Below are 18,917 nucleotides of genomic sequence, written 5' to 3'. Positions count from 1 at the left end.
ACACATTATTATTATTGAAGTAGAGATCGTATCGATTGACATGGTTTAAGTTCTTTGCAAGTGACTGACTCTTGTCCAGTCCTTGCAGACAAACGGCATTGCCACTGCACTAACGGAAGAAAACATCAAAAAGTTTGTACCTGCATCCCCGTGGAGGGGAGGCACTATCTGGGTTGAGGCGACTAAAAGAAGGTTTTTTTCTTGTTGTCGCCCTTAAAGAAAACCGAGATAGTACAAAAACACTTAAGATAAAATTACAACACTGCCGGCGAGTAGACGGGGCAACCCGACAAAGTCAAGGGTTTAGGATTTGCGGAACCTTCAAAAATCATTATTCCTATTCGCTTTGGAAACAAATTTAACACATTAAGCCTGTCCGTCATCGACAGTTTGTTGTTCGTCGGAACCCTCTGTTTGTTGAGGTTGCTGGGTTTGTTGGGGCAAAAGTTGTTCTGTTTGCTGCTCTTCTGCTTGTTGTCCTTGCATTGGTGGTTGGGCTTGCATTTCCTGATCTTGCATTTGTTGTCCTTGCAGTTGTTGTTGGCCTTGCATTTGTTGTTCTTGCATTTCTTGTTCTTGCATTTGTTGTCCTTGCAGTTGTTGCTCTTTCATTTGTTCTTGCAGTTGTTGGCCCTCTTGCGCTTGTTGTTCTTGCAGGTGTTGCTGCTCTTGTGTTTGCCGTTCTTGCAGTTGTTCTCGCTCTTGCATTTGCCGTTCTTGCAGTTGCTGCTGCTCTTCCTTTTGTCGTTCTTGCAGTTGTTCTTGTTCTTGCCTTTGCTGTTCTTGCATTTCTTGTTGCTCTTCCACTTGCTGTTCTTGCATTTGTTGTTCCTCTTGCGGTTCTTCTTCCTCTTCTAGTAGTTTTCTCAGTTCGTCTGCATAGTCGCTTGCGTGTAGGAGGTTATATTGCAGTTTTTTCTGTTCTGCGACATGCCTTCGGTTTCGAATGTCTGCTTTGTAATCTGCTCTGCTCTTCCTTCCCGGTTTCAAAATTCCGAATAATGCCTTCATCCGCTTCACAGGCGCTATAATGGGGAAGCGCCTCCTCTTAGCAGAGCCTGAAAACACCCAAAATGCAGCATCACAACATGAGGCTTGCAAACGACCCGCGGGTAAGTTTTTTTCGTTTTGTTCTTTATGGCTGGAGATGCAATAGAACAGATTCAACAAGTATCCAGAATGTTGAATAGCGATTGCATAGTAGTGGGTATATGCTTGTTGGGATGTACAGACGACATACGGAAGCCCCTTCTCCCTACCTGTCAAGGACAAGAATACAATGTCGATAACAATTTGATACGGGTTCATCAGAAGAGGGTGTTCAGCACTCGTGACAGGCCTGCCGAGGGTTAACGTTTTCCTTGTAGCCACCCATGGGGTTTTTCTATGGGACCTGAGGGTCGGCAGAATGTCGTCCCAGGGTTTTTTCTCTCGAACCCAAGAGAGAAAATCAACAGTCAGCGCATCCACCATTCCTGTAATGGGGAACTGCTGCCCAAGGGCGAACGCCGCATTCGCTACTGCGGCGTGGTCGATATTGCTGTTCAACAGCTGCTCGTACAGAGTCTTCGCTTCGTCTTCGTACGCTGCAGCACACCAGAGAAAACTGAAGTGCAGTGGCCCTTAGAAACTGGCCACTGCAACGACAATCCGCGAATAGAAATACGCAAGACAGAAAAAACAGGCAAGACAGGATACACGCCAAAGAAGGAGAGAAAAATGTTGTGTTGTTCGATCGATTTAAGACGCACCAGAGTCAAGTGCCGCCATCACGAATGCTATATCTTCCTCGGAGATGCTGCGGGCCACGTCCGAGAAGGAGCTCGATTCGTACATTTGGCTGTAGTAGCAGTCGTATCTGAAGAGTTCTCTGTCCAGCACCGTGAAGGTGGTAAAAGCCTCATACTCTTCTAAAGTCTTGCCAAGGCACCTTTTCTTCAGATTCGCCGCGTGCCTGACCAGGCCAACCAGCATGTGCGCGAGGCCGTAGCGCTTCAGGGGGGAGATGGTTTCATCTTCCATAATCTTTAAAGCAGCCTTCCTCGCCACGTCCATTGGATCTAGCTTCGAGCTCTGCCGCAAGCTGTACCCTAGATCGGCGAGGTCTGTTGCGATGTACACGTAGCTGAGGCCGGCCATTGCTGGGTAATTCACTACAGCATTTTGCTTTATAGCTGCGTCAACAAACGCGCGCGTTTTCTCGACGTCTACATAGCGATACCAGTCCATGAGGAACTGAGGACCTGAAAAATGGACGCCCAACAATAACAATAACTATAATACTAATTAGCACTATTGTAATAGGAGAATCAGAGACAACAATAATAGTAATTGCACCAATAATAAGAATTGTAATAACGAACGGCGAGACCATTAAGATTGGCACTTTGTCTATGCTGGAATTTATGGCCGCACCGTCAAAAGAAAAAGAAACGAATCGGGATTTCGCGTCAGGTTGGGACCCAAGAAGGAGGTCGGCGGCGAATGCGAGTACATCAGCAGGCGGCATGGATGGCGAGACTGTCTGCAGGGTATATTGGAATGAAAGTAAGTTGACTTCTCCGTCGTACGACCTGAAGCTGATGCCTCCGATACTGTTGCCCAGGCCCTCAACAGTGGTGATGAGCAGCAGACGCAAAAACGGACCTATTAACTTCGCTCTCAACTTTCGCTCGTCCATATCGGCCCTGCGTTGTTGCAAGAAGTCTAAGTGCTGACTCAGAGGCAAGCCATCGATGTACATCGTGTCGAGCAAGTCATCAATTGTCACTGTCTCCTGTCCAGCTTCCAAGGGACCGCGAAGGCGAAGCAGGAGGAAGCAAAGACCAAACGCGTCCGAGGTAAGGATTGCCTCATGTGGGAGAGATGTCGTAGGGGTAATGGGGCCTTGTAGGACAGAGCTAACCAGTGCAGAACATTTCTCAGAGTTCGAGATGCCTGCCTGCAGCAGCACAGCAACAGCCACGAGTGAAACGGCCGGCAGTGCAGATTCCTTTGCAACAGGAGGCGTCCAAGTAACGGCGTCAGCCACCTAAAAACTCACTGGGAGGCCGTCTTCCAGATCGATAGCCTCCTCTAAACGCGCAACCAAGTCTTCTACCTTCAAAGGCTCTTTTGTATTGAGTCCCAAGCTTCGAGGTTCGCACTGAGCCTTTACGACAAAAGCATTGGGGCTGCCAGCGTTCATTGCTGCATGCAGAAGAGAACGCAGCAGACGCATACAGAGTATCTGGACCTGTAGCCTGTAACAATGATAGCGCCCGAAAAACTTTCAGCAAGCAAAGCGCGTTGCTTCTGGAAAAGTTGAAACACCCAACTAGCGCCAGCGTGCAAACCAAAAGGAGATCATGATGCCTGTATATAGAGACGCACAGAAGCGCATCAACTCGATGTCGCTAGGGGTCTGCGGCCCGAGATGCTTCAGAAGGTAGGCCATGTCGAGGGCGGAGATGAGGTAGGTAAGGGCATCGGTGGAAAGAAACCGGAGTTGCAACGCTTTGTCTGCAAAGGCCCCCGCAGTGTCGTGCAGCGCCAATAGCCCCAGAGCCATGGGGATGCCAGCGCTACCGCTTGTCTTCAACACCCATCCTGCGGCCACCTTCGTGACGTCCGTGCCGAGCACTTGTGCTCTCTCAGTCAGCCTAGCGAACTCCTCTGGTGGCACAACGGCGAAAAGAACAAAAACAAATCTACATATATATACATATATATATATGTATATATATATATATGTACACATATAGTGTTCACGCCATTTTATATTTCGATGTATATAAATTGTTAAAAGTAATGCATATCCTGCATAAGGGAGGGATGGGTGTCCCATCCCTTAACTTGAAAAGCAAAAGGGTCTAAGAGAGAAATGACTCACCTCTTGCAGCTGGGCTGCAGACAGGCATTGATCTAAATTGAGTGACAATGTTGTACATGGCTGCAGGATTGTCGAGCGTAGAGGCAACTGTCTCGAGAGTCAACAGAATGTGGCCGAAATCTTCCAAGCTGGCCGTCTCAATCAGCGCCTCGCGTGAACCGCTGAGATCGGGGTAAGTTATCACCTCCGCATACTTTAGGGCGCCCATGAAATGAGGCCCTTGAATTACTTTTGGCGATACTCTGTGCAGCACACAAGAGTGAGAAAAGTATCTACTCCTGCAATCATGCTGCCACTGCACTAACAGTAGTCAGCTGGGCCGCCACGCCAAGCAAAAATGAACAGCCTATCATACAGTGTTAGAGAAGGAAAGAAAATCAGGATCTATGATGAAGAACAAGGAACGGGAAGGAGGGAAGAGGAAAGTACAAGAATTTATTATATACCTCCAGTTGCGGAGCATAGACCGGCGTGATCCGAAGAACCTTCTCATTCTTGCGTAGCAGCTTCGCCACGCTCTTACGAGTTTTTGGCTAATGTTTCTGGGCAGTAGTTTGAAGTTTTCCGCCAAAGTCTTGAGTAATTGTAAAAACCCCTGCTTTTTCTTGGGACGTGGGGGCCTGTGGCCAGTCAACGACGGGTGGAGTTTCTTCATGAGCTTGGCGAGCTCAGACTGTTCTTCTTCACTTCCTGGTATGCCGTTGACTTGGTTATACAGCGTTTCATACTGGTACTTCGCCGCAGTACTTGCATACATGTCGGCGCCGTCTAGGAAGTAATCGAGGTTCAAATAGGATTTCCACGTTACTTGGCCCTTCAACTCAGCCAGTTTATCCACGAATGCATTGACGAATGTTTCGATTTCTTCCTGAAAGTGCAAAAGCAGACGAAGGAAAAATAAGACCTCGCAGGATGTATACCGTTTAGGTGAAGGAGAAAGGAAAAAGAGCAACAGAAGCAGCAAGCTGCACCTACCTGCGCGTCACCGCGATCTGTAAGCGAACCGATCTTCATAAATCGGAAAATTGCGCACTTCAGAACATCTTCTTCTTGGGGAGTTTCCCACTTGGAGATGAAGTTGCACTCGGGATATAAGTCCTTGAGTTTTTCTGGTTCTGCTGTTAGGTAGTTCATAATGTGGTGTACTTCCCTAAGGAAGAGATGCATTACCGAGGTTCTCCCTGTCCGGTGTTTCTGAATTTTCTTGTAAGCAAAATGAACACTGCCCATGGCAATTAGCAGTGCTGCATCCGAGGCATTCAAACTGTGCATGCGAACAATCGCTTTGTTCAACGAACCAAGTGCAATATCCTTTATAGCACCGAAAGACTTAGGAAACGTATACAGCTTTCCGTCTAGTGTCACCGTCGCTTCAGACTGGTCGTAGGCCTGGGTAGAAAGCAGAAAAAGAATGTCGAAAAACATCTTCGGCGTCAGATGCTGCAAAAATTCAACAGGGCTCCGTTCCCAGAAGATGGGCAGGCGCCGATGTAGCAGCATTAACACTCCCGCAAGCTGAACTCACACAGGGAAGGCAAAGAGATGCACAACGAGAAAAACAACTATCGGGGTTGTAACCCGTCAGCTGCAGCGCAGTTCAACCACCTATTTCGTTGGAAGAAACGCCGATCTCCCTCACCGTTTCCGCAGCTACGCGTCCCCGTTTGTCTACAAAGCTGGCAACTATTGTGTCTCTGATGGCACTAGGATCATTTTGAATGCTGAGGAGTTCACTGCGCGTGTCGTCGTATGCGATTGTTCCAGTTAGTGTGATTGCCGGAGCCAAATCGCGTTTTGAAAAGTTGGATTGATCTTGGTGTGCTCTGGGTTCTCCTCGTGAGTCCGCCGCAACAAAAAACGAAAGAGTCCCTTTGTTTCCATCCATCGGCACAAATGTACTCGTGCATTCCAGAGGGTCCGGTTTGAATATTCCTGAGCAGATTGACGCACGAGAATGCAAACAGAGAAGGATGAAAATGCAGCATGTGTTTTGCTTGAAGCAGCGTTTAGACCCCCAGCAACTCCCTTCCCGTACAATCCACCAGGCAACGCTCCACCTACTACTGCCGTTTGCGTCGCGTGGGGGGCCGACAAGACCTGAAAACAAAACCGCACGCAAGACACTTAACCATACCGTCCTTATGGCTTATAAAGCTGAAGAAATTCATTCTGCAGCAGGAGCAACAGGGAGGGCGGTATGCGTACTTTTTACACTTTCTTCGTTATCCCCTGCACGCAAAAAGCAACAACAGAGAAGCAGCATGCGCCTCTCCCCCACAATGTCGAAAACACGTATGCACTAGTTGGTCAGCATAAAAGACCAGCGGAGTAGACACAAGGAGAGGCCCACCAGTAAAAATCAGACTTCTTCCGCCTTCGTCGAACAGAATGAGTTTGGCGGTTCCCTCGATATACTCGAATCGGCGGAACACTAGCTGCAATGATCGCATACCACCTACACTAGCGACTTTTGCTGTTGCCCATGCAGTCGTGAGAATTAGAATTCATGTTTTAGCATGCAAATTGTGGTGTGGAGAGATTGTCTACTGGGAGAGGTACCTTTGCATATAAAGCTCTTCTCAGGTGGGTGAGGAAGTCAGAATTTGAACCTGAAACGCATTGAACGGCAGTGACGATTATTTGAAACCTTCCAGATGTACGTGGACACGAGAAATATGAAATGAAGTACAGTGTAATTATATATATATGCTTTATTTGGCTGAGTGTAGCTGCTTTACACACATGTCTCTATAGCAACTTGAGCAATTCTTTCGACGTTGCGCTTTCTTTTTCCACTGGCGAAATTCTCCAAAGCGTGGAAGGCCTTCGTTTCCTGTCCTAAATAGTGCATGCCGATATCGTCAGCTGGGGAAGAAATAGCCATGTTCACAGCAACTAGGGACTTTGCAATGAATTCATCACGGTCGATCTCGCTCGTGACGGTTGTGCCGCAGAGTCGTTTCTCTTCTTCTGTCTTTTCTTCCAATGGAGTCTGGCACTTGGATATGAGTTCAAGCACGCGAATGCGATCATTTTTCCTCTCCACCCTAGATAGAAGGACTTGACTGTTCAGGAAACGCGTGTATATATCACCCAACCCTCTACGTATTTCCTCCGCAGCCGACGAAAGAAGGCGTACGGCGATATCGCGATATTTGGATGCAGTTTCCGAGTATTCAAGGGAGACTTGGAAGAGCGAGAGTGCTCCAGCTGCAACAAAACACGCAGGAGAATTGTTCACGCTTGAATCTTAAGCACCAGAAAGCATAATTGTCTGGCCCAAACAGGCGGCGCTTTATTACCGCGATGGTACTCCTAACGCGCACGAGAACAATGCAATTCAATTTTTAGTATGATTGTGCGCTACATCTGTACAGACGCCATGCGCAGTGGGATGCACTTGCTGCATATAATCCATTTGCTAGTCTCGTGGCTTCCTCTGCGAACTTGGGCGCTCTAAACAGTTTCCTCGGGAGTTGGGATTCTTCTGTTGCTGCTTGTGCTGCGTTTCTTCTTGCTGCTTGACGAGCTTCAGATGCAACCATTTCGTCTGCTGGGCTGTTGGATCCTTCTGCTGCGCCTACTGTTTCGTTGAGCTTCGTTTCGAGCATTGCTAGGGCCGACTCATAGAAAATAGAGAGGATATCTGCGATATAGGACTTGAAGTACTTGAAAAAGTACTTCAAAACTCTTATCATTTGAAATATAACGCGTTTCGTGTACTCGTAGTGCGCCTTCTCGTAAGTCGCAACAAAGCGGTTGTTCCTTTTGCAGCTCTTCTGCAACATTTTCACTTTCTGTTCCGTCGTGAGGGGCTCATCTCCCCCTGAAGCCTCGGGGTGTGCCCATTCAAAGAATTCGAGTGCATCCTCGAGCAGCTTATCCACACTTGTATCCGCAGAGACCGGTATGCTCGGAGATGAACCATTAGGGTTTTCTGGGTCTTCAGTGGAGTTCTCGACATTGCCACTCTTTAACGCTTCACAGGCCTGTACGTATGCCTTTGCACTTTTCCTGTATTTGATCAACAAGCCGAAGAAAGCGCGACCGAACTCGGCGGCCCCAACGAACAGACCCTCTGCAAAAGCCCACGAGCCCCCAGCGCCTGAGAGCGCATTCTTGATCTCTTCTGCCTCTGTGTACTGTTGGTCCACATCAACCGCATACATTTGGAAGAGAATTGTCGTGAAAACGACTGCGTCGCGTTTGAACAAACGGTCTATGAGTCCTTGGCCTATTGGATCTCCCCACATGCCTAAGACAGAGACAAAAGCACATTTCATCTTATTTGCATGAATATTTAGATGCACTTCCCGTGCTAAACCCTTTGTCGCCTTCCAATTCTTTATTGGAACAATTTTTACTTGTGGCCAGGTCAAGGGAAGGTTTTAGGAGTTCAGCTTACCGATCGTCTTCGACTTGAATAACTGAAAAGCTCGCGCTCCTCTTCTGGCCAGGCGGAAGATGGGTTTAATCGCATTAATGGCTGCCTGAATGATTCTTGTTTTGCAGATGATACCGATGAGGAGAGCAAAGATGCCTTTGAAGTTGATCAGCGACTGCTGGAACACGAGGAAGTAAGAACGCACGAGACCTTTCATGATGCTGCCGAGAATACCCCCAGGGTATACAACTGTGTACGGGGCAATTGAGTTGACCCGATACGCGAAGGAGAAGCAGCTGCTCTTCACCTCGCTAGTAAACAACCCTGAAATGCCCCCAATTGCCTCTTCGAATCCGTGCACAACGACGCTCTGTAAAGTCATAACCGGGTGCTTAAAGAGGCTATCAGCCCAGGAATACATAGGAGAAGCTGCAAAAACAAAAAGAGTAGCAGTAACCAGCCACCGTACGCAAAGGATGGCATTCAGGTAACTGCACTCATTCGCCTGTTGCATTACTTGTGCTGAAACCAGCTCGCCACAGGAGGCAGGGCTGTGCATGCTTTCATCTCTTTTCGACCCTCACTTTTAGATGCCATGATTAGTTCGAGAGCCTCGGTTCCTGCTTTGGCCTGCTGCAAGGCGTGAGTCAAAATCCCAAAGTGCTTCTGATACAAGTTCCTTCCGGAGCCCAGGAGACGAGTACGCATCCGGAACACCCGAGAAAGCGAGTCCCTGGCCAACATTTTGGCTGCGCTTTCCGGTTTCTCTGCATGCACAAGTTCCACCTATTTGTTTAGGCTTTGTGATGAGTAAACTGTGCAGTTTGTTGCAGTAAGCAGGTCTCAGACTATACATCCAAAGAAGTACTTAAAAGTAAAGGGCTAAGTCACCGTTTATTTATTTGTTTTTGAATATAAGTATATTGTTATCAAACGCTAGATGTATATGAAGTGCGAACACCTACTCCAGAAACGCAGTCGGGATCCATTGGCGATCTTCTCCAGCATTTTCACGATGACGAGTTTCTCCTCCAAGCTAGCAATTGTATAGCTAAGCCATTTGTTCGAAGAAAACAAATACCGAACGAAGCCACGAGAGTAAATATACTTCGACGCTGGCACAGCAACAAACCGGGAGCAAAAAGACAAACGAACCGACATACACTACCGTCGCTTGTGCCTTTGCTGCTTCAGGTCATGCCTCTCAAAAGGATTGGCTGTCAAACGCACCTCTTTTAAGTGCATTTACCATCGCGTGCGAAGATTGCATCACGAAGTCTTGGTCCAGAATGCCAACCCACATGTCTCTTTCCCCTTGGACAAAACTGGTCTCTTCCTCCTCCATGTTTGCAATCCTGTATCCTGCAGCGCATTCCAGCTCCAATAGAAGCAGATTCCTTTCAGCACTGCGTCTATACTCGTTGTGGGATGCGTTGTTGTTGGTGGTACATAATAGTGGCACTTCACAAAAAAGGTACCTTTAACACCAGGAGCTTGAGACAGGGGAGAGGTTGCCACTTCGGAGAAGTTGTGCAAAACGATATTTTTTTCCACCGGCTTTGCAAGACTGTTTGTGAGGACAAACAGCGACAAAACAAGAAGGCACAGCTGCGCACGCAGATGCCACCCCCAGAGGGTACGGCCCCCCCACTTTTTGAGCGGGATCATTGTGAGAGCTTTCCGACTGAAAGCGCAATCACCACAGCAGCATAACCAAATGAGATGCGGCTTTCCATACCTTCAACTTTTCTGCAATCATCAGTACCCCTTGCTCGTGTACAAGATGCCACTGGTGCGGTGTGCAATTTCACAATTGTTGCACGGAGGTGTGAGCTCCCCACTTTGTTCATTAATTTACTCACCTATATTTGTTTCCAGAGTTGTGTGCTTCAAATTTTGCTGTTGAAATAACGAAGATTTCTCCGCTGGGCGCAGGAGAACCGATCCCGAACTCCGGCGGGTAGCACCAATGTAGCCTCCTGCGCCAGAGTCCCAGAAGGCGTGTCTAGGAAAGCAAGATTACATAATCTAAAACCAATTTTATGTCAATTTAGTCCAAGATAAAATGGAATTTAGCACGAAGAAAGATATTCCAGGAAAGAAGAGGTTCAACCTCTCCCCTAAAGAGGCCCTGTACCACTCGCTGCACGCAGGGCAAGGCAGCACCGAGCTCTTTCAAAAGTCTTACGAAATCCACCGTGTGTCTTTACTTAAATCCCTAAAGAACAAAAAAAGTTTTAGAAGAAGAAATGATTTTTCTCTGGTGAAAGAAATCGAAGGAATACAGAAACCCGTACTCACCGCTGCCGATCAGCCAAGGCAGCATTCCGCAAGCAATGAATGCAGCAGCAGTAGCCGCCACCGCTACCAAATACCACACCTTTCCCACAACAAATGAAAAAATAGAAGTAAATTCCAATATTATTTAATTCAAAATTCCCAATTCCAAAGAAAGCTTACCTTCTCCGCAGACACTGTGGGATTTATCTGCGCCGGGGCCTGTCGAACACGGAAGTCCCCACCCATGCTGTGTGGCTTCTCGCCGTGCGCTTTTTCTTCTTTTGTGCCAGTTCTGTTCATTTAACTCTATGGGTATTCTGGTATTTTTCTGCATATTTACTTGAATGTGTTCACTGAGGCGGTCATGCTGTCTCTGTGGCCGCCGGTGTGGTCCGTGCAGCCGCCAGATCCGAGCATGCTGATGATGTTATGTTTTCTACATAGATCAGTGTTTCAATTCGTTCTCAAGTGTGTAAAACAAAAGCAACAATTCCTTTTTTTAGACAGTTTCGCTTCATTGTTTGGGCTGTTCAAGCGAAGATCCCTTGGGATCGCGCCTCTTCACCTGTTGCGTTTTCGTGCCCGTTGAAGCACCGGGTGTGCCTCCGTCTGCTGATTGTAAAGGGAAAGAAAAAGGCCGCCGAAAAGGGAGCCATATATCTTTACAAGTACACTAACATTGAAATAAGAAGCATATTTGCGTAGATTTACTCGAACCCTCCTCTTCACTACTGACCAGAACACCCGCAGGCAGTTCGCTTCGCACACGCCATTTGTGCCCATTTCAACCAACCAACAGTGCATTGTTTACTTGTAGAAGGAGAAAAAATACAGCCGAAAATGTCTGGATGGACTGGCAGACAGTCCTGGTACTCTGAAGGCCACGTCATCCGCACTGTCCCGTACAGTTCATGCAATCAGTGTGAATTGGTCGGCCCCAATCCGGCTCCAACACGAATCTACCTAGTACTAAACCAGTACATCAATATATGCATAATTGAAGTAACTCAGAAATAGCTTTTTTAAAAATCTACCGTAGACAGTCAAAGAAAAGTGTCCTGCTTCATTGCACGCTTAGGGCACAGTGTATGCCAGTCACTTTTACCTTCTATAAATCCAAACTTCAGCTGCCTTTCGAACCCTTTTTGAGTCCCATGGGCATCGAAGTTAAGTAAGGGAAAATACGCAACACTTACGCCGACCTCCCGCTAATGTTTCGGCCAAATGGAGCTGCATGCAGCACTTCTGCAGCCACCATTTGAGAACTTCAAAACCTGAACAAATTTGAAATTCAATTTAATTGAGTCCAATAAATTTAATAAGTGTGCCATTATATGTTTTCGCCCTCCTTTAAGTGCCTTGGGAAGTCTATCAGTGGTTTGCTTTGTGTCGAAGTATGCCCTAAGCTTTCTCCGCAAGAACGGCCTCGCTTACTAGAACGCTCTTCTCAGATGCAAACAAATATATACTCCCATAGTTATTCAGACTCGCCATTAGCTCTAATGAAATGTGTGAACCATCTGCCCCACGCAGAACGCTGAGCACTGGCAAATGGGGGGTTAACTTTCAATAGAAAAAAGCGACTAGAGTTGAGGACAATGAACTGAACACGGTGGAAAAGAAGGCACATCCGCGTAAATAAGGCAAACAAAGAGCACAGCATTAAACTCAGCATTGGGGTCTAGCGACATTATCTTTGCTTAGGCTGTTGAGGGATTCCGCAAGAAGTGCGATTTGTTTGTGCAAGATATCGGCCTCCATCTGACACCATATACCACGTTCAATGAAAGCCTCAACGTGTAGTTCCTCGAGGTATGCTTCAGCCTGTGCAAGAAACACACAAATGCTGGAAATTCTCTTGAGAACGCTGTTATGGACTTAACGTCAGCATTGATATAATAAGTCTGATGGCCTGTAGAAGACCAACAAGCAACGAAGCCAGCTGCCACAACCAGTAGGTGCCGCGGTACTCAGCTGTATGAATACCTCATCTATCCAGTGCATATATTCCCCAATGGATTCTACAGCTTCATCGTCTTCTTGGGGAGCGTTCCGTTGTTGCGGGTTGTTTGTATTTCTCCTACAAATGAAGGACAGAATTAGGGCGATGAGCAGTTAACAGCGAGGCACTGCACCGCAATCACATCCAGCTCTACAAACAGTGAACTCACGTGGAGGAGTGGAGGCATCCACCTCCATGGAAAGCAAATGCTGTTCCTTCATATTCTTGTGCTGGTGTTGCTGCTCTCAGCTCCCTCCTACTTTCGACCTGCTGCGTTTTGTCCGATACACGCATTGCTGTCAAATGCCTTGTCTTCTCCTGGTAAACATCACCCAGTTATCTTCATTTCTGTTTGAGCAAAGAATCCGCTTTATGCATTCCTGGTGTTTACGACGCACTCATCTTTCGCGGCGATTGCGTGTGCTGCCCCGCAATATGGCGGGCTGTGTTCAGGCCAAAGAAAATTTTTTTTTATTGTTGAGTGCATAGAAGAAATGACAAAATATATTCAACTTACGTATCGATAGAAGGCGGAAAAAGATATATCTAGACAATGTTCAAAGTAACGAACACTGCAGCCGCCAGCGCACCCGTTGCGAAGCGGCGTTTGGTTTCGTAGTTCCTTTAGGGACTAGAGGCTTTAGACGCAGCCTATAGCAGTAATAAACCATTTAAATCGAAACATAATTCGTAAAATCGGGGAAAGCTGTTGTATTTTTTGCGTGTCCTGTACGCAGTTCATTGCACTCGCAATTCCCCGGGTTCCTTGGTCGGTGCGTCCAGCGAACGCGGATTTCTTTGGAGCTCACTTGCTAACTAGATTCCCCGCACCACTAACGGTTTGAAATAAGAATAAGTTAGTGTTTTCAAAAGGTCTAACCGATATAACACGCTGCATGTTTGGGATAACACAAGACTAGCGGCCATTGGTCCGGACGCGCAGCCGCGGGGGTGGCTACAGGCGCGTTCTAGATATGGAAATTAGGACTTCCCTGTTTATTAGCTGTGACTATTCCTAATGAAATATATAGAAATTAAGCAGCTCTGTCTTTGATTTCCTCTCAAATGCGGAGCGTCCTGCAGCCCCAACGCCTTGGCGTGTGGCGGTGCGGGCGGAAGGATGCGCGTGGTCCACGAGTAGTCTTGGTGAAGCTAGTTGCTTGAATACGCCGAGGCAATGTATTGACTGGTTGTTGTAAGTTCTTGCAAATAGTAATTTCGTCATTAATTCCATCAAATGTAGCACTGAGACCTACCCAGTGACTCCCCAGCTGTTTCCTCTTTTCTTGCCTGCCGCCTTTGTCGAGACGCAGCGATCTGAGCAGCTGTGCGTTGGATGCGGCGCGATAGGCGAAAATTCCCTTAATTCTTCTCCGCATTTATTTGTTTTCAAACTTTGCGTCGTTATGAGGTGTATCTCTCCATGTTCAGCCCCTTCTACTCCGCCAAACCCGCGTGCCTCGCGCCCCCAGCAGCAGCTCGACTTTTCATTTGTGGCATTACCTGCACACAGCGCGGCTTGTGTTCCTCTTGTACTCTCTACTTCCCTCGGAAGCTCCCAGTAAGAGCAGCCTTCGTTCCTATAGAGAGCTAACGGGCGGTTTGAATGCAGGTGTTTTGCATTGTAGGAAATACACACGTTGAACACGCGCTACAACAGGTGTAACTCGGAAGCCTCATGGAATGCCAAGGTACAAGAAAGAGAACGTTCTCTTCTTTTACGGTTTCTGTCTTGTCTGCTGTTGTTCGCCCATCAGCAGCAGCAATAACCTTCGTTCACGAAACAGAGCCACGCAACAGGATCAGCAACATTATACACCTCAAGGACGCTGCAGCACCGCCACAAGTTCTGTAAGCGGCTAACGCGTAAGCGTGAGACAATCTTTGGTTTAGGGAAAAGAGAAGGGAAGGTTCTGTATTTATTATTACACCCCACGCACATCATTCTAGGTGTGGCCTTGTTGGGTTGAGTAAATATAACTACGTATTCGTCTGTTTCTGCAGTTCGTCTTGCCTCTTTTTACCGTAATGTATCTTATGCAGTATAGTATAATAAGGTGGGTTTTGATAAAGCTATATTGTTCAAGTGTTGCTCCTCTCTCGTGCTGATTCACGGTGCATTGCATATTCACCATGGATAATAGTTATTGATTGACAATAATAATCGTTTGAGGAGAAATGCACACCGCTCGTGTTGTTTTTGCCTTCTCCAGATCTTTTTGTGTCTATGCTTTTTCAGGTAGTAATTCTCTCGAATTGCCAATGACGAACAAGCCCCCAAAAGACACTCAGGAGCATCACAGCGTTATGCAGTAGACAGACATAACACAGCGCGTTAAGAAACGCAGGTGCGTATTCATTGTTTTGCAGAAATGTTTGTTTCTGCACGGTTGCATGGCGGCAGGCGTCTGTTATTCCTCTTAGAGAAGCATCGCCCTAAGTCACGGCCACTGCCTTCTTGAAAGTGATGTCATGTTGAGACAAAAGCATCAGAAGCCCCATAAAGAGAACTTTGGTCCTTAGAATTATTTTCTTTTTCTTGTGCTTCTCGATCTGCGTAGTGCAGCGTGATGCGGCTCTATGCAAAGACGACGGGGGGTTGGGGGGAGGAAGCTGGCGAGAGGAGGGCATCCCTAGGCTTGTGGGAGTTCAAATGGCATATCTTGTTTCATTGCATGCATTAAGTTGAATTTTACAAAGTTAATTCACCTGAAGAAATTAGGAGTTTTCCTTATTTTTTGCGTTTGTGCGGGGCGCCTCGCGTGCACAGCCTCGACCCTGCCGATGCGCACGGAGGCCACTGGCCTGCGGGTGAAAGGCGGCATTTTCGCGCTATCTTTTTGTGGGTTTTTTGTTTATTTTGGTGTATTTAATCAGTGTGCTTCAAAGAGTAATGCTTGTAGAGCCGAGATCGAGGTGACGGAGAGCTGGGGAGGTGCAGGGGGCGCAGCGCAGGAGCCGCGCCTGCGGAAACTCACGGGTTGCAGGACCGTGGCCAATGGGCTGTTGCTGTTGTTAATCACTTCATGACGATGCTTATTATTTGCGTTCTTTTTCTTTTTAATTCCATTTAAATGCAGTGGTTTCAAGTGAAAGACGTTTAACACGGCCGTGCGGTGTCTGCTCAGCGAGTCGCTGCCCTTCGGGCTTGTTGGGCTCAGCACAGCGTTTGGCTAGAGAGGCGCATTCTTCTTTCTCTGCGTTTTCTCTTCTTTCAGGTGTTCTCTTGTCTTTACAAGAGAAGGAGAATAACATCTGTGCAGGCTGAAGGCTGCCCTTGTCGTCTTTCATCACAACACTGGAAGCAAAACGTACACGGAGTGCTGCTCTGCTCCTGTTCTTTCTATGACTCGCCTTCGTCTTCCTTCCCTATTCTGTCGCGTACTCCTGCTGTTCTTTAATTCTTGATTAGTTGTTGCCTGCACGGCTGTCGCTGCTGCTGCCGCTGCTGCTGCTGCGCCTGCTGCTGCGCCCGCTGCTGCGTCTGCTGCATCTGCGTTCTCAGGGCTTGGCAAGTTGCTGCTGCCCTGAACATTTAACACTGGTTGTGCTGAATTCAAGAGAATAGAGAAGCAGATCTGCAGTCTATTGCTGCTGTTCACTAAAGCGCGCCGGCACTGCAGCAGCAGCAGCAGCGGCAGCAGAGGTCCCAAGGATAAACCTCAAGCGGCCCCAGCGCAGCAGCGCAGCAGCACACAGCAGATAGCAGAGCAGTCCTACAGCCACAGGTGCAGCAGACACTACAGCTGCTGCACTTGGAAGGACAACACCATGGTGCTATTCGCGCAGCAGCAGCAACAGCAGCAGCAACAACACCACCAGCAACAACACTCGCAGCACGGGCACCAGGAACACCAACAGAAGCAGCAGCAACAACAGCAGCAGCTGCTGCAGCAGATTTCCACGCACTTCTTGATTTCTCCTCTAGAGATACCCATCAGCAGCGGTAGTCAACCGTGCTCATTAGGGCTTTCACTGGAAGCAGCACCTGCTGCCCCTGGTGCTGCAACGGTTGCTGCAGCTATGGCTTTATCGCCTGCAGCAGCAGCCGCTGAGCCTCTCCTTTCTGAGCTTCCTACTCCCCTGCCCCCGCTGCTGCAGCAAGACTCATCGGAGCTAGATAGCCTTTGTTTCGGAGGCCTGGAGGCTCTTAGTGGGCAGCAGCTGGCGCGGCAGCGCTTAGAAGTTGCAGCAACAGCAGCAGCAACGGCAGCAGCAGCAGCAGCAGCAGAAGCGGCAGCAGCTCAGGACCGCCTCTCTGCTCCAGATTGCAGTTTTCCTTCTCGCAGCAGCTTTCTTCCCCCTGTCCCTCACCAGCTGCTGCACGGGAATCATCAGCTGCGGCAGCAACGCATGCAGAATCAGCAGCAGCAGCAACAGCAGCAGCTTCTGCACCCGATCCAGCAGCAGCAGCAGCTGCTGCAGCGCCACAATCCTTTGTCTTGTTTCCCTTTAGTTGAGGAGGAAGAGCCCTCCGCGGGCCGTCGGGCCCGGCCAGCGCCCGCAAACGGAGCAGCAGCAGCAGCAGTAGCGGCAAGTGTTTCTAGTGCAGCAGCAACAGGCTGGCCTTGCGCACGAGACCGCAGAGACCCCCACAGTGCATGTGAGGAGCAGCACTGGGAGCACCACGAACAGCATCGGCGGCGGCGCCTGCAGCAGCATCAGGAGCAGCTGCCTTCGGAGCAGCAGCAGCAGAACCAACGCCTGCGTCGGCACTCTGTGCGTCAGCTGCTGCAGCAGCGGCAGCAAAGGCCGCAGCAGCAGCTGCACCAAAGGCAGCACCAGCAGTGCTGCGGCATATGTTCCTCTTCCACTTCTGCCTGCGTGCTCAATGACAGTGGCAGCAGCAGGCACTGCAGCGTTTGCTGCAGCAGGGGTAGCAGCAGCAGCTGCAGCAGAACCAGTTTAAACAGCGGGTCCCTGAATGCTGCTTCTCCTGGGTTGGTGGGCGATGCTTTGGCTTGTGGCTCTACGCGGCCGCAGCAATCAAGTGTATCTACGCGGTGCTGCAGCAACAGCGACACGCACCCTGTGGATTGTTTCTTGGAAGGCGCACGTTGCTGCTGCTGCTGTTGCGGGTGTGGGTGCGGCTGCAGCAGCAGCAGCAGCAGCATGCTGCTGCCTCGCAAGTCTATTCAGCTGCTAACAGGCTCTACTACAATTCACGACTATTACCGCTTGGGGCGGTTGCTGTCTGTCTGCTCCCTGTTGAACCCTCGTCAGCAGCAGCAGCAGCAGCTGTTGCTGCTGCAAGGCAACGACGACAGTCATGCTGCTGCAACAGACTGCAACAGGCCTCTGCTCTACCACGCATTTACGAAAGATGAACGACAAGAGAAGAGAGTCCTCAAAGTTATTAAGAAAAAGAAGGGGCCGCTGCATGCGGAGGCAGAGAAGTAAAGCCTAACACCACTAAACCCTAAACCCTAAACCCTAAACCCTCACTCTAAGTGTTTTCTTCCTCCTCTGTTGGTAGTTTATTGATTCTCCCGGCCGGCTTGGGGTTCTTCATGAGATAGATATTTTTGTGTTTGTTTAGTGTTTATTGTTTACTCTCTTTTGTTTGCTGCCTACTGCTTACTGCTGCTTTTTGCTTATTTGTTTATTAATTATTTATTAACTTTATTATTTCTTGTCTTTTCTCTATTGCCTACTGGGTACTGCTTATTGTCTCTTGCTTTTTGCTTTCATAATTTATTGTTAATTTTTGTTCGTTGTAGCTTATCCCTAATATTGCTTATTCTAATTTACTTATCATTTGCGAGGATAGTTTGCTGTGGCTGTGTCACTGCTGCTGCTGCTTCTTCTGCTGCTTTTGCACCTGCTGCTGCTGCTGCTGCTGCTGCTGTTGCTTGTGCAGGGCTTGGCGGCGCATGTGCACACATTTGCTGAATATCCCCCCGCACCCGAACGTGTTGTCTTTTGAGGCAGTATTGGAGACCTCTGAGGCTTTTATCTTTGCTTCGGAGAAGTTAGAAGGAGGGGAGTTATTTGATTTTCTCTTAAGAGAAAAGACTGTGCATGAAGATGTTTGCCAATTTATTATGCTGCAAATACTACGCGCTGTAGACCACCTCCACAGCCACAACCTTCTGCACAGGTATATTTATACTCAAAAGCTTTCGCATGCATGGGCATGCATTCATACGTATAGCATTACATATGCACCCATGTATATAGCTACCTATCTGTTGTTGATAGATATGTTTGTACTTCTGTGCGTATATATATATATATATAATATATATATATATATATATATATATATATACGTGTATGTGCACATGCTGTGTACGAATTAATGTGTGAGTGTTGCATATAAAGAGGATATGCAGTATATATATGTATGCGTGTATATATATATATATATATATATATAT

At 48.1% G+C, this 18,917-nt stretch overlaps 3 protein-coding genes across 3 annotated transcripts in view; 1 reads left to right on the top strand and 2 right to left on the bottom strand.

The window, feature by feature from the left end:
- Positions 1-366: 366 nt before the first annotated feature.
- On the bottom strand, positions 367-9,923 carry EAH_00013150 (hypothetical protein; the record flags this gene model as incomplete). Its single annotated transcript, XM_013394546.1, has 18 exons — positions 367-1,058; positions 1,260-1,586; positions 1,752-2,243; positions 2,416-2,941; positions 3,044-3,189; positions 3,373-3,654; positions 3,872-4,113; positions 4,510-4,739; positions 4,847-5,386; positions 5,511-5,803; positions 5,933-5,968; positions 6,077-6,100; positions 6,614-7,081; positions 7,398-8,126; positions 8,277-8,684; positions 9,221-9,370; positions 9,486-9,617; positions 9,734-9,923. The coding sequence occupies 18 exons, from the start codon at positions 9,921-9,923 to the stop codon at positions 367-369; spliced, it is 5,907 nt and encodes a 1,968-aa protein (XP_013250000.1).
- Positions 9,924-11,936: 2,013 nt separating this feature from the next.
- On the bottom strand, positions 11,937-12,831 carry EAH_00013140 (hypothetical protein, conserved; the record flags this gene model as incomplete). Its single annotated transcript, XM_013394545.1, has 4 exons — positions 11,937-12,055; positions 12,311-12,359; positions 12,522-12,615; positions 12,707-12,831. The coding sequence occupies 4 exons, from the start codon at positions 12,829-12,831 to the stop codon at positions 11,937-11,939; spliced, it is 387 nt and encodes a 128-aa protein (XP_013249999.1).
- Positions 12,832-16,308: 3,477 nt separating this feature from the next.
- The window catches only part of EAH_00013130 (protein kinase, putative), a gene marked incomplete at both ends in the record, with an annotated part of 7,446 nt that continues 4,837 nt past the window's right edge, over positions 16,309-18,917 (top strand). The window contains 2 exons of the mRNA XM_013394544.1: positions 16,309-17,540; positions 18,398-18,637. Coding sequence (XP_013249998.1) covers positions 16,309-17,540; positions 18,398-18,637 — 1,472 coding nt within the window. The remainder of the gene's footprint in view (positions 17,541-18,397; positions 18,638-18,917) is intronic.

This window comes from Eimeria acervulina, genomic scaffold (genome assembly GCF_000499425.1).
Source record: "Eimeria acervulina Houghton genomic scaffold, Eah_scaff74, whole genome shotgun sequence".
Classification (NCBI taxonomy): Eukaryota; Apicomplexa; class Conoidasida; order Eucoccidiorida; family Eimeriidae; genus Eimeria; species Eimeria acervulina.
This window is presented reverse-complemented; position numbering and strand designations above follow the sequence as displayed.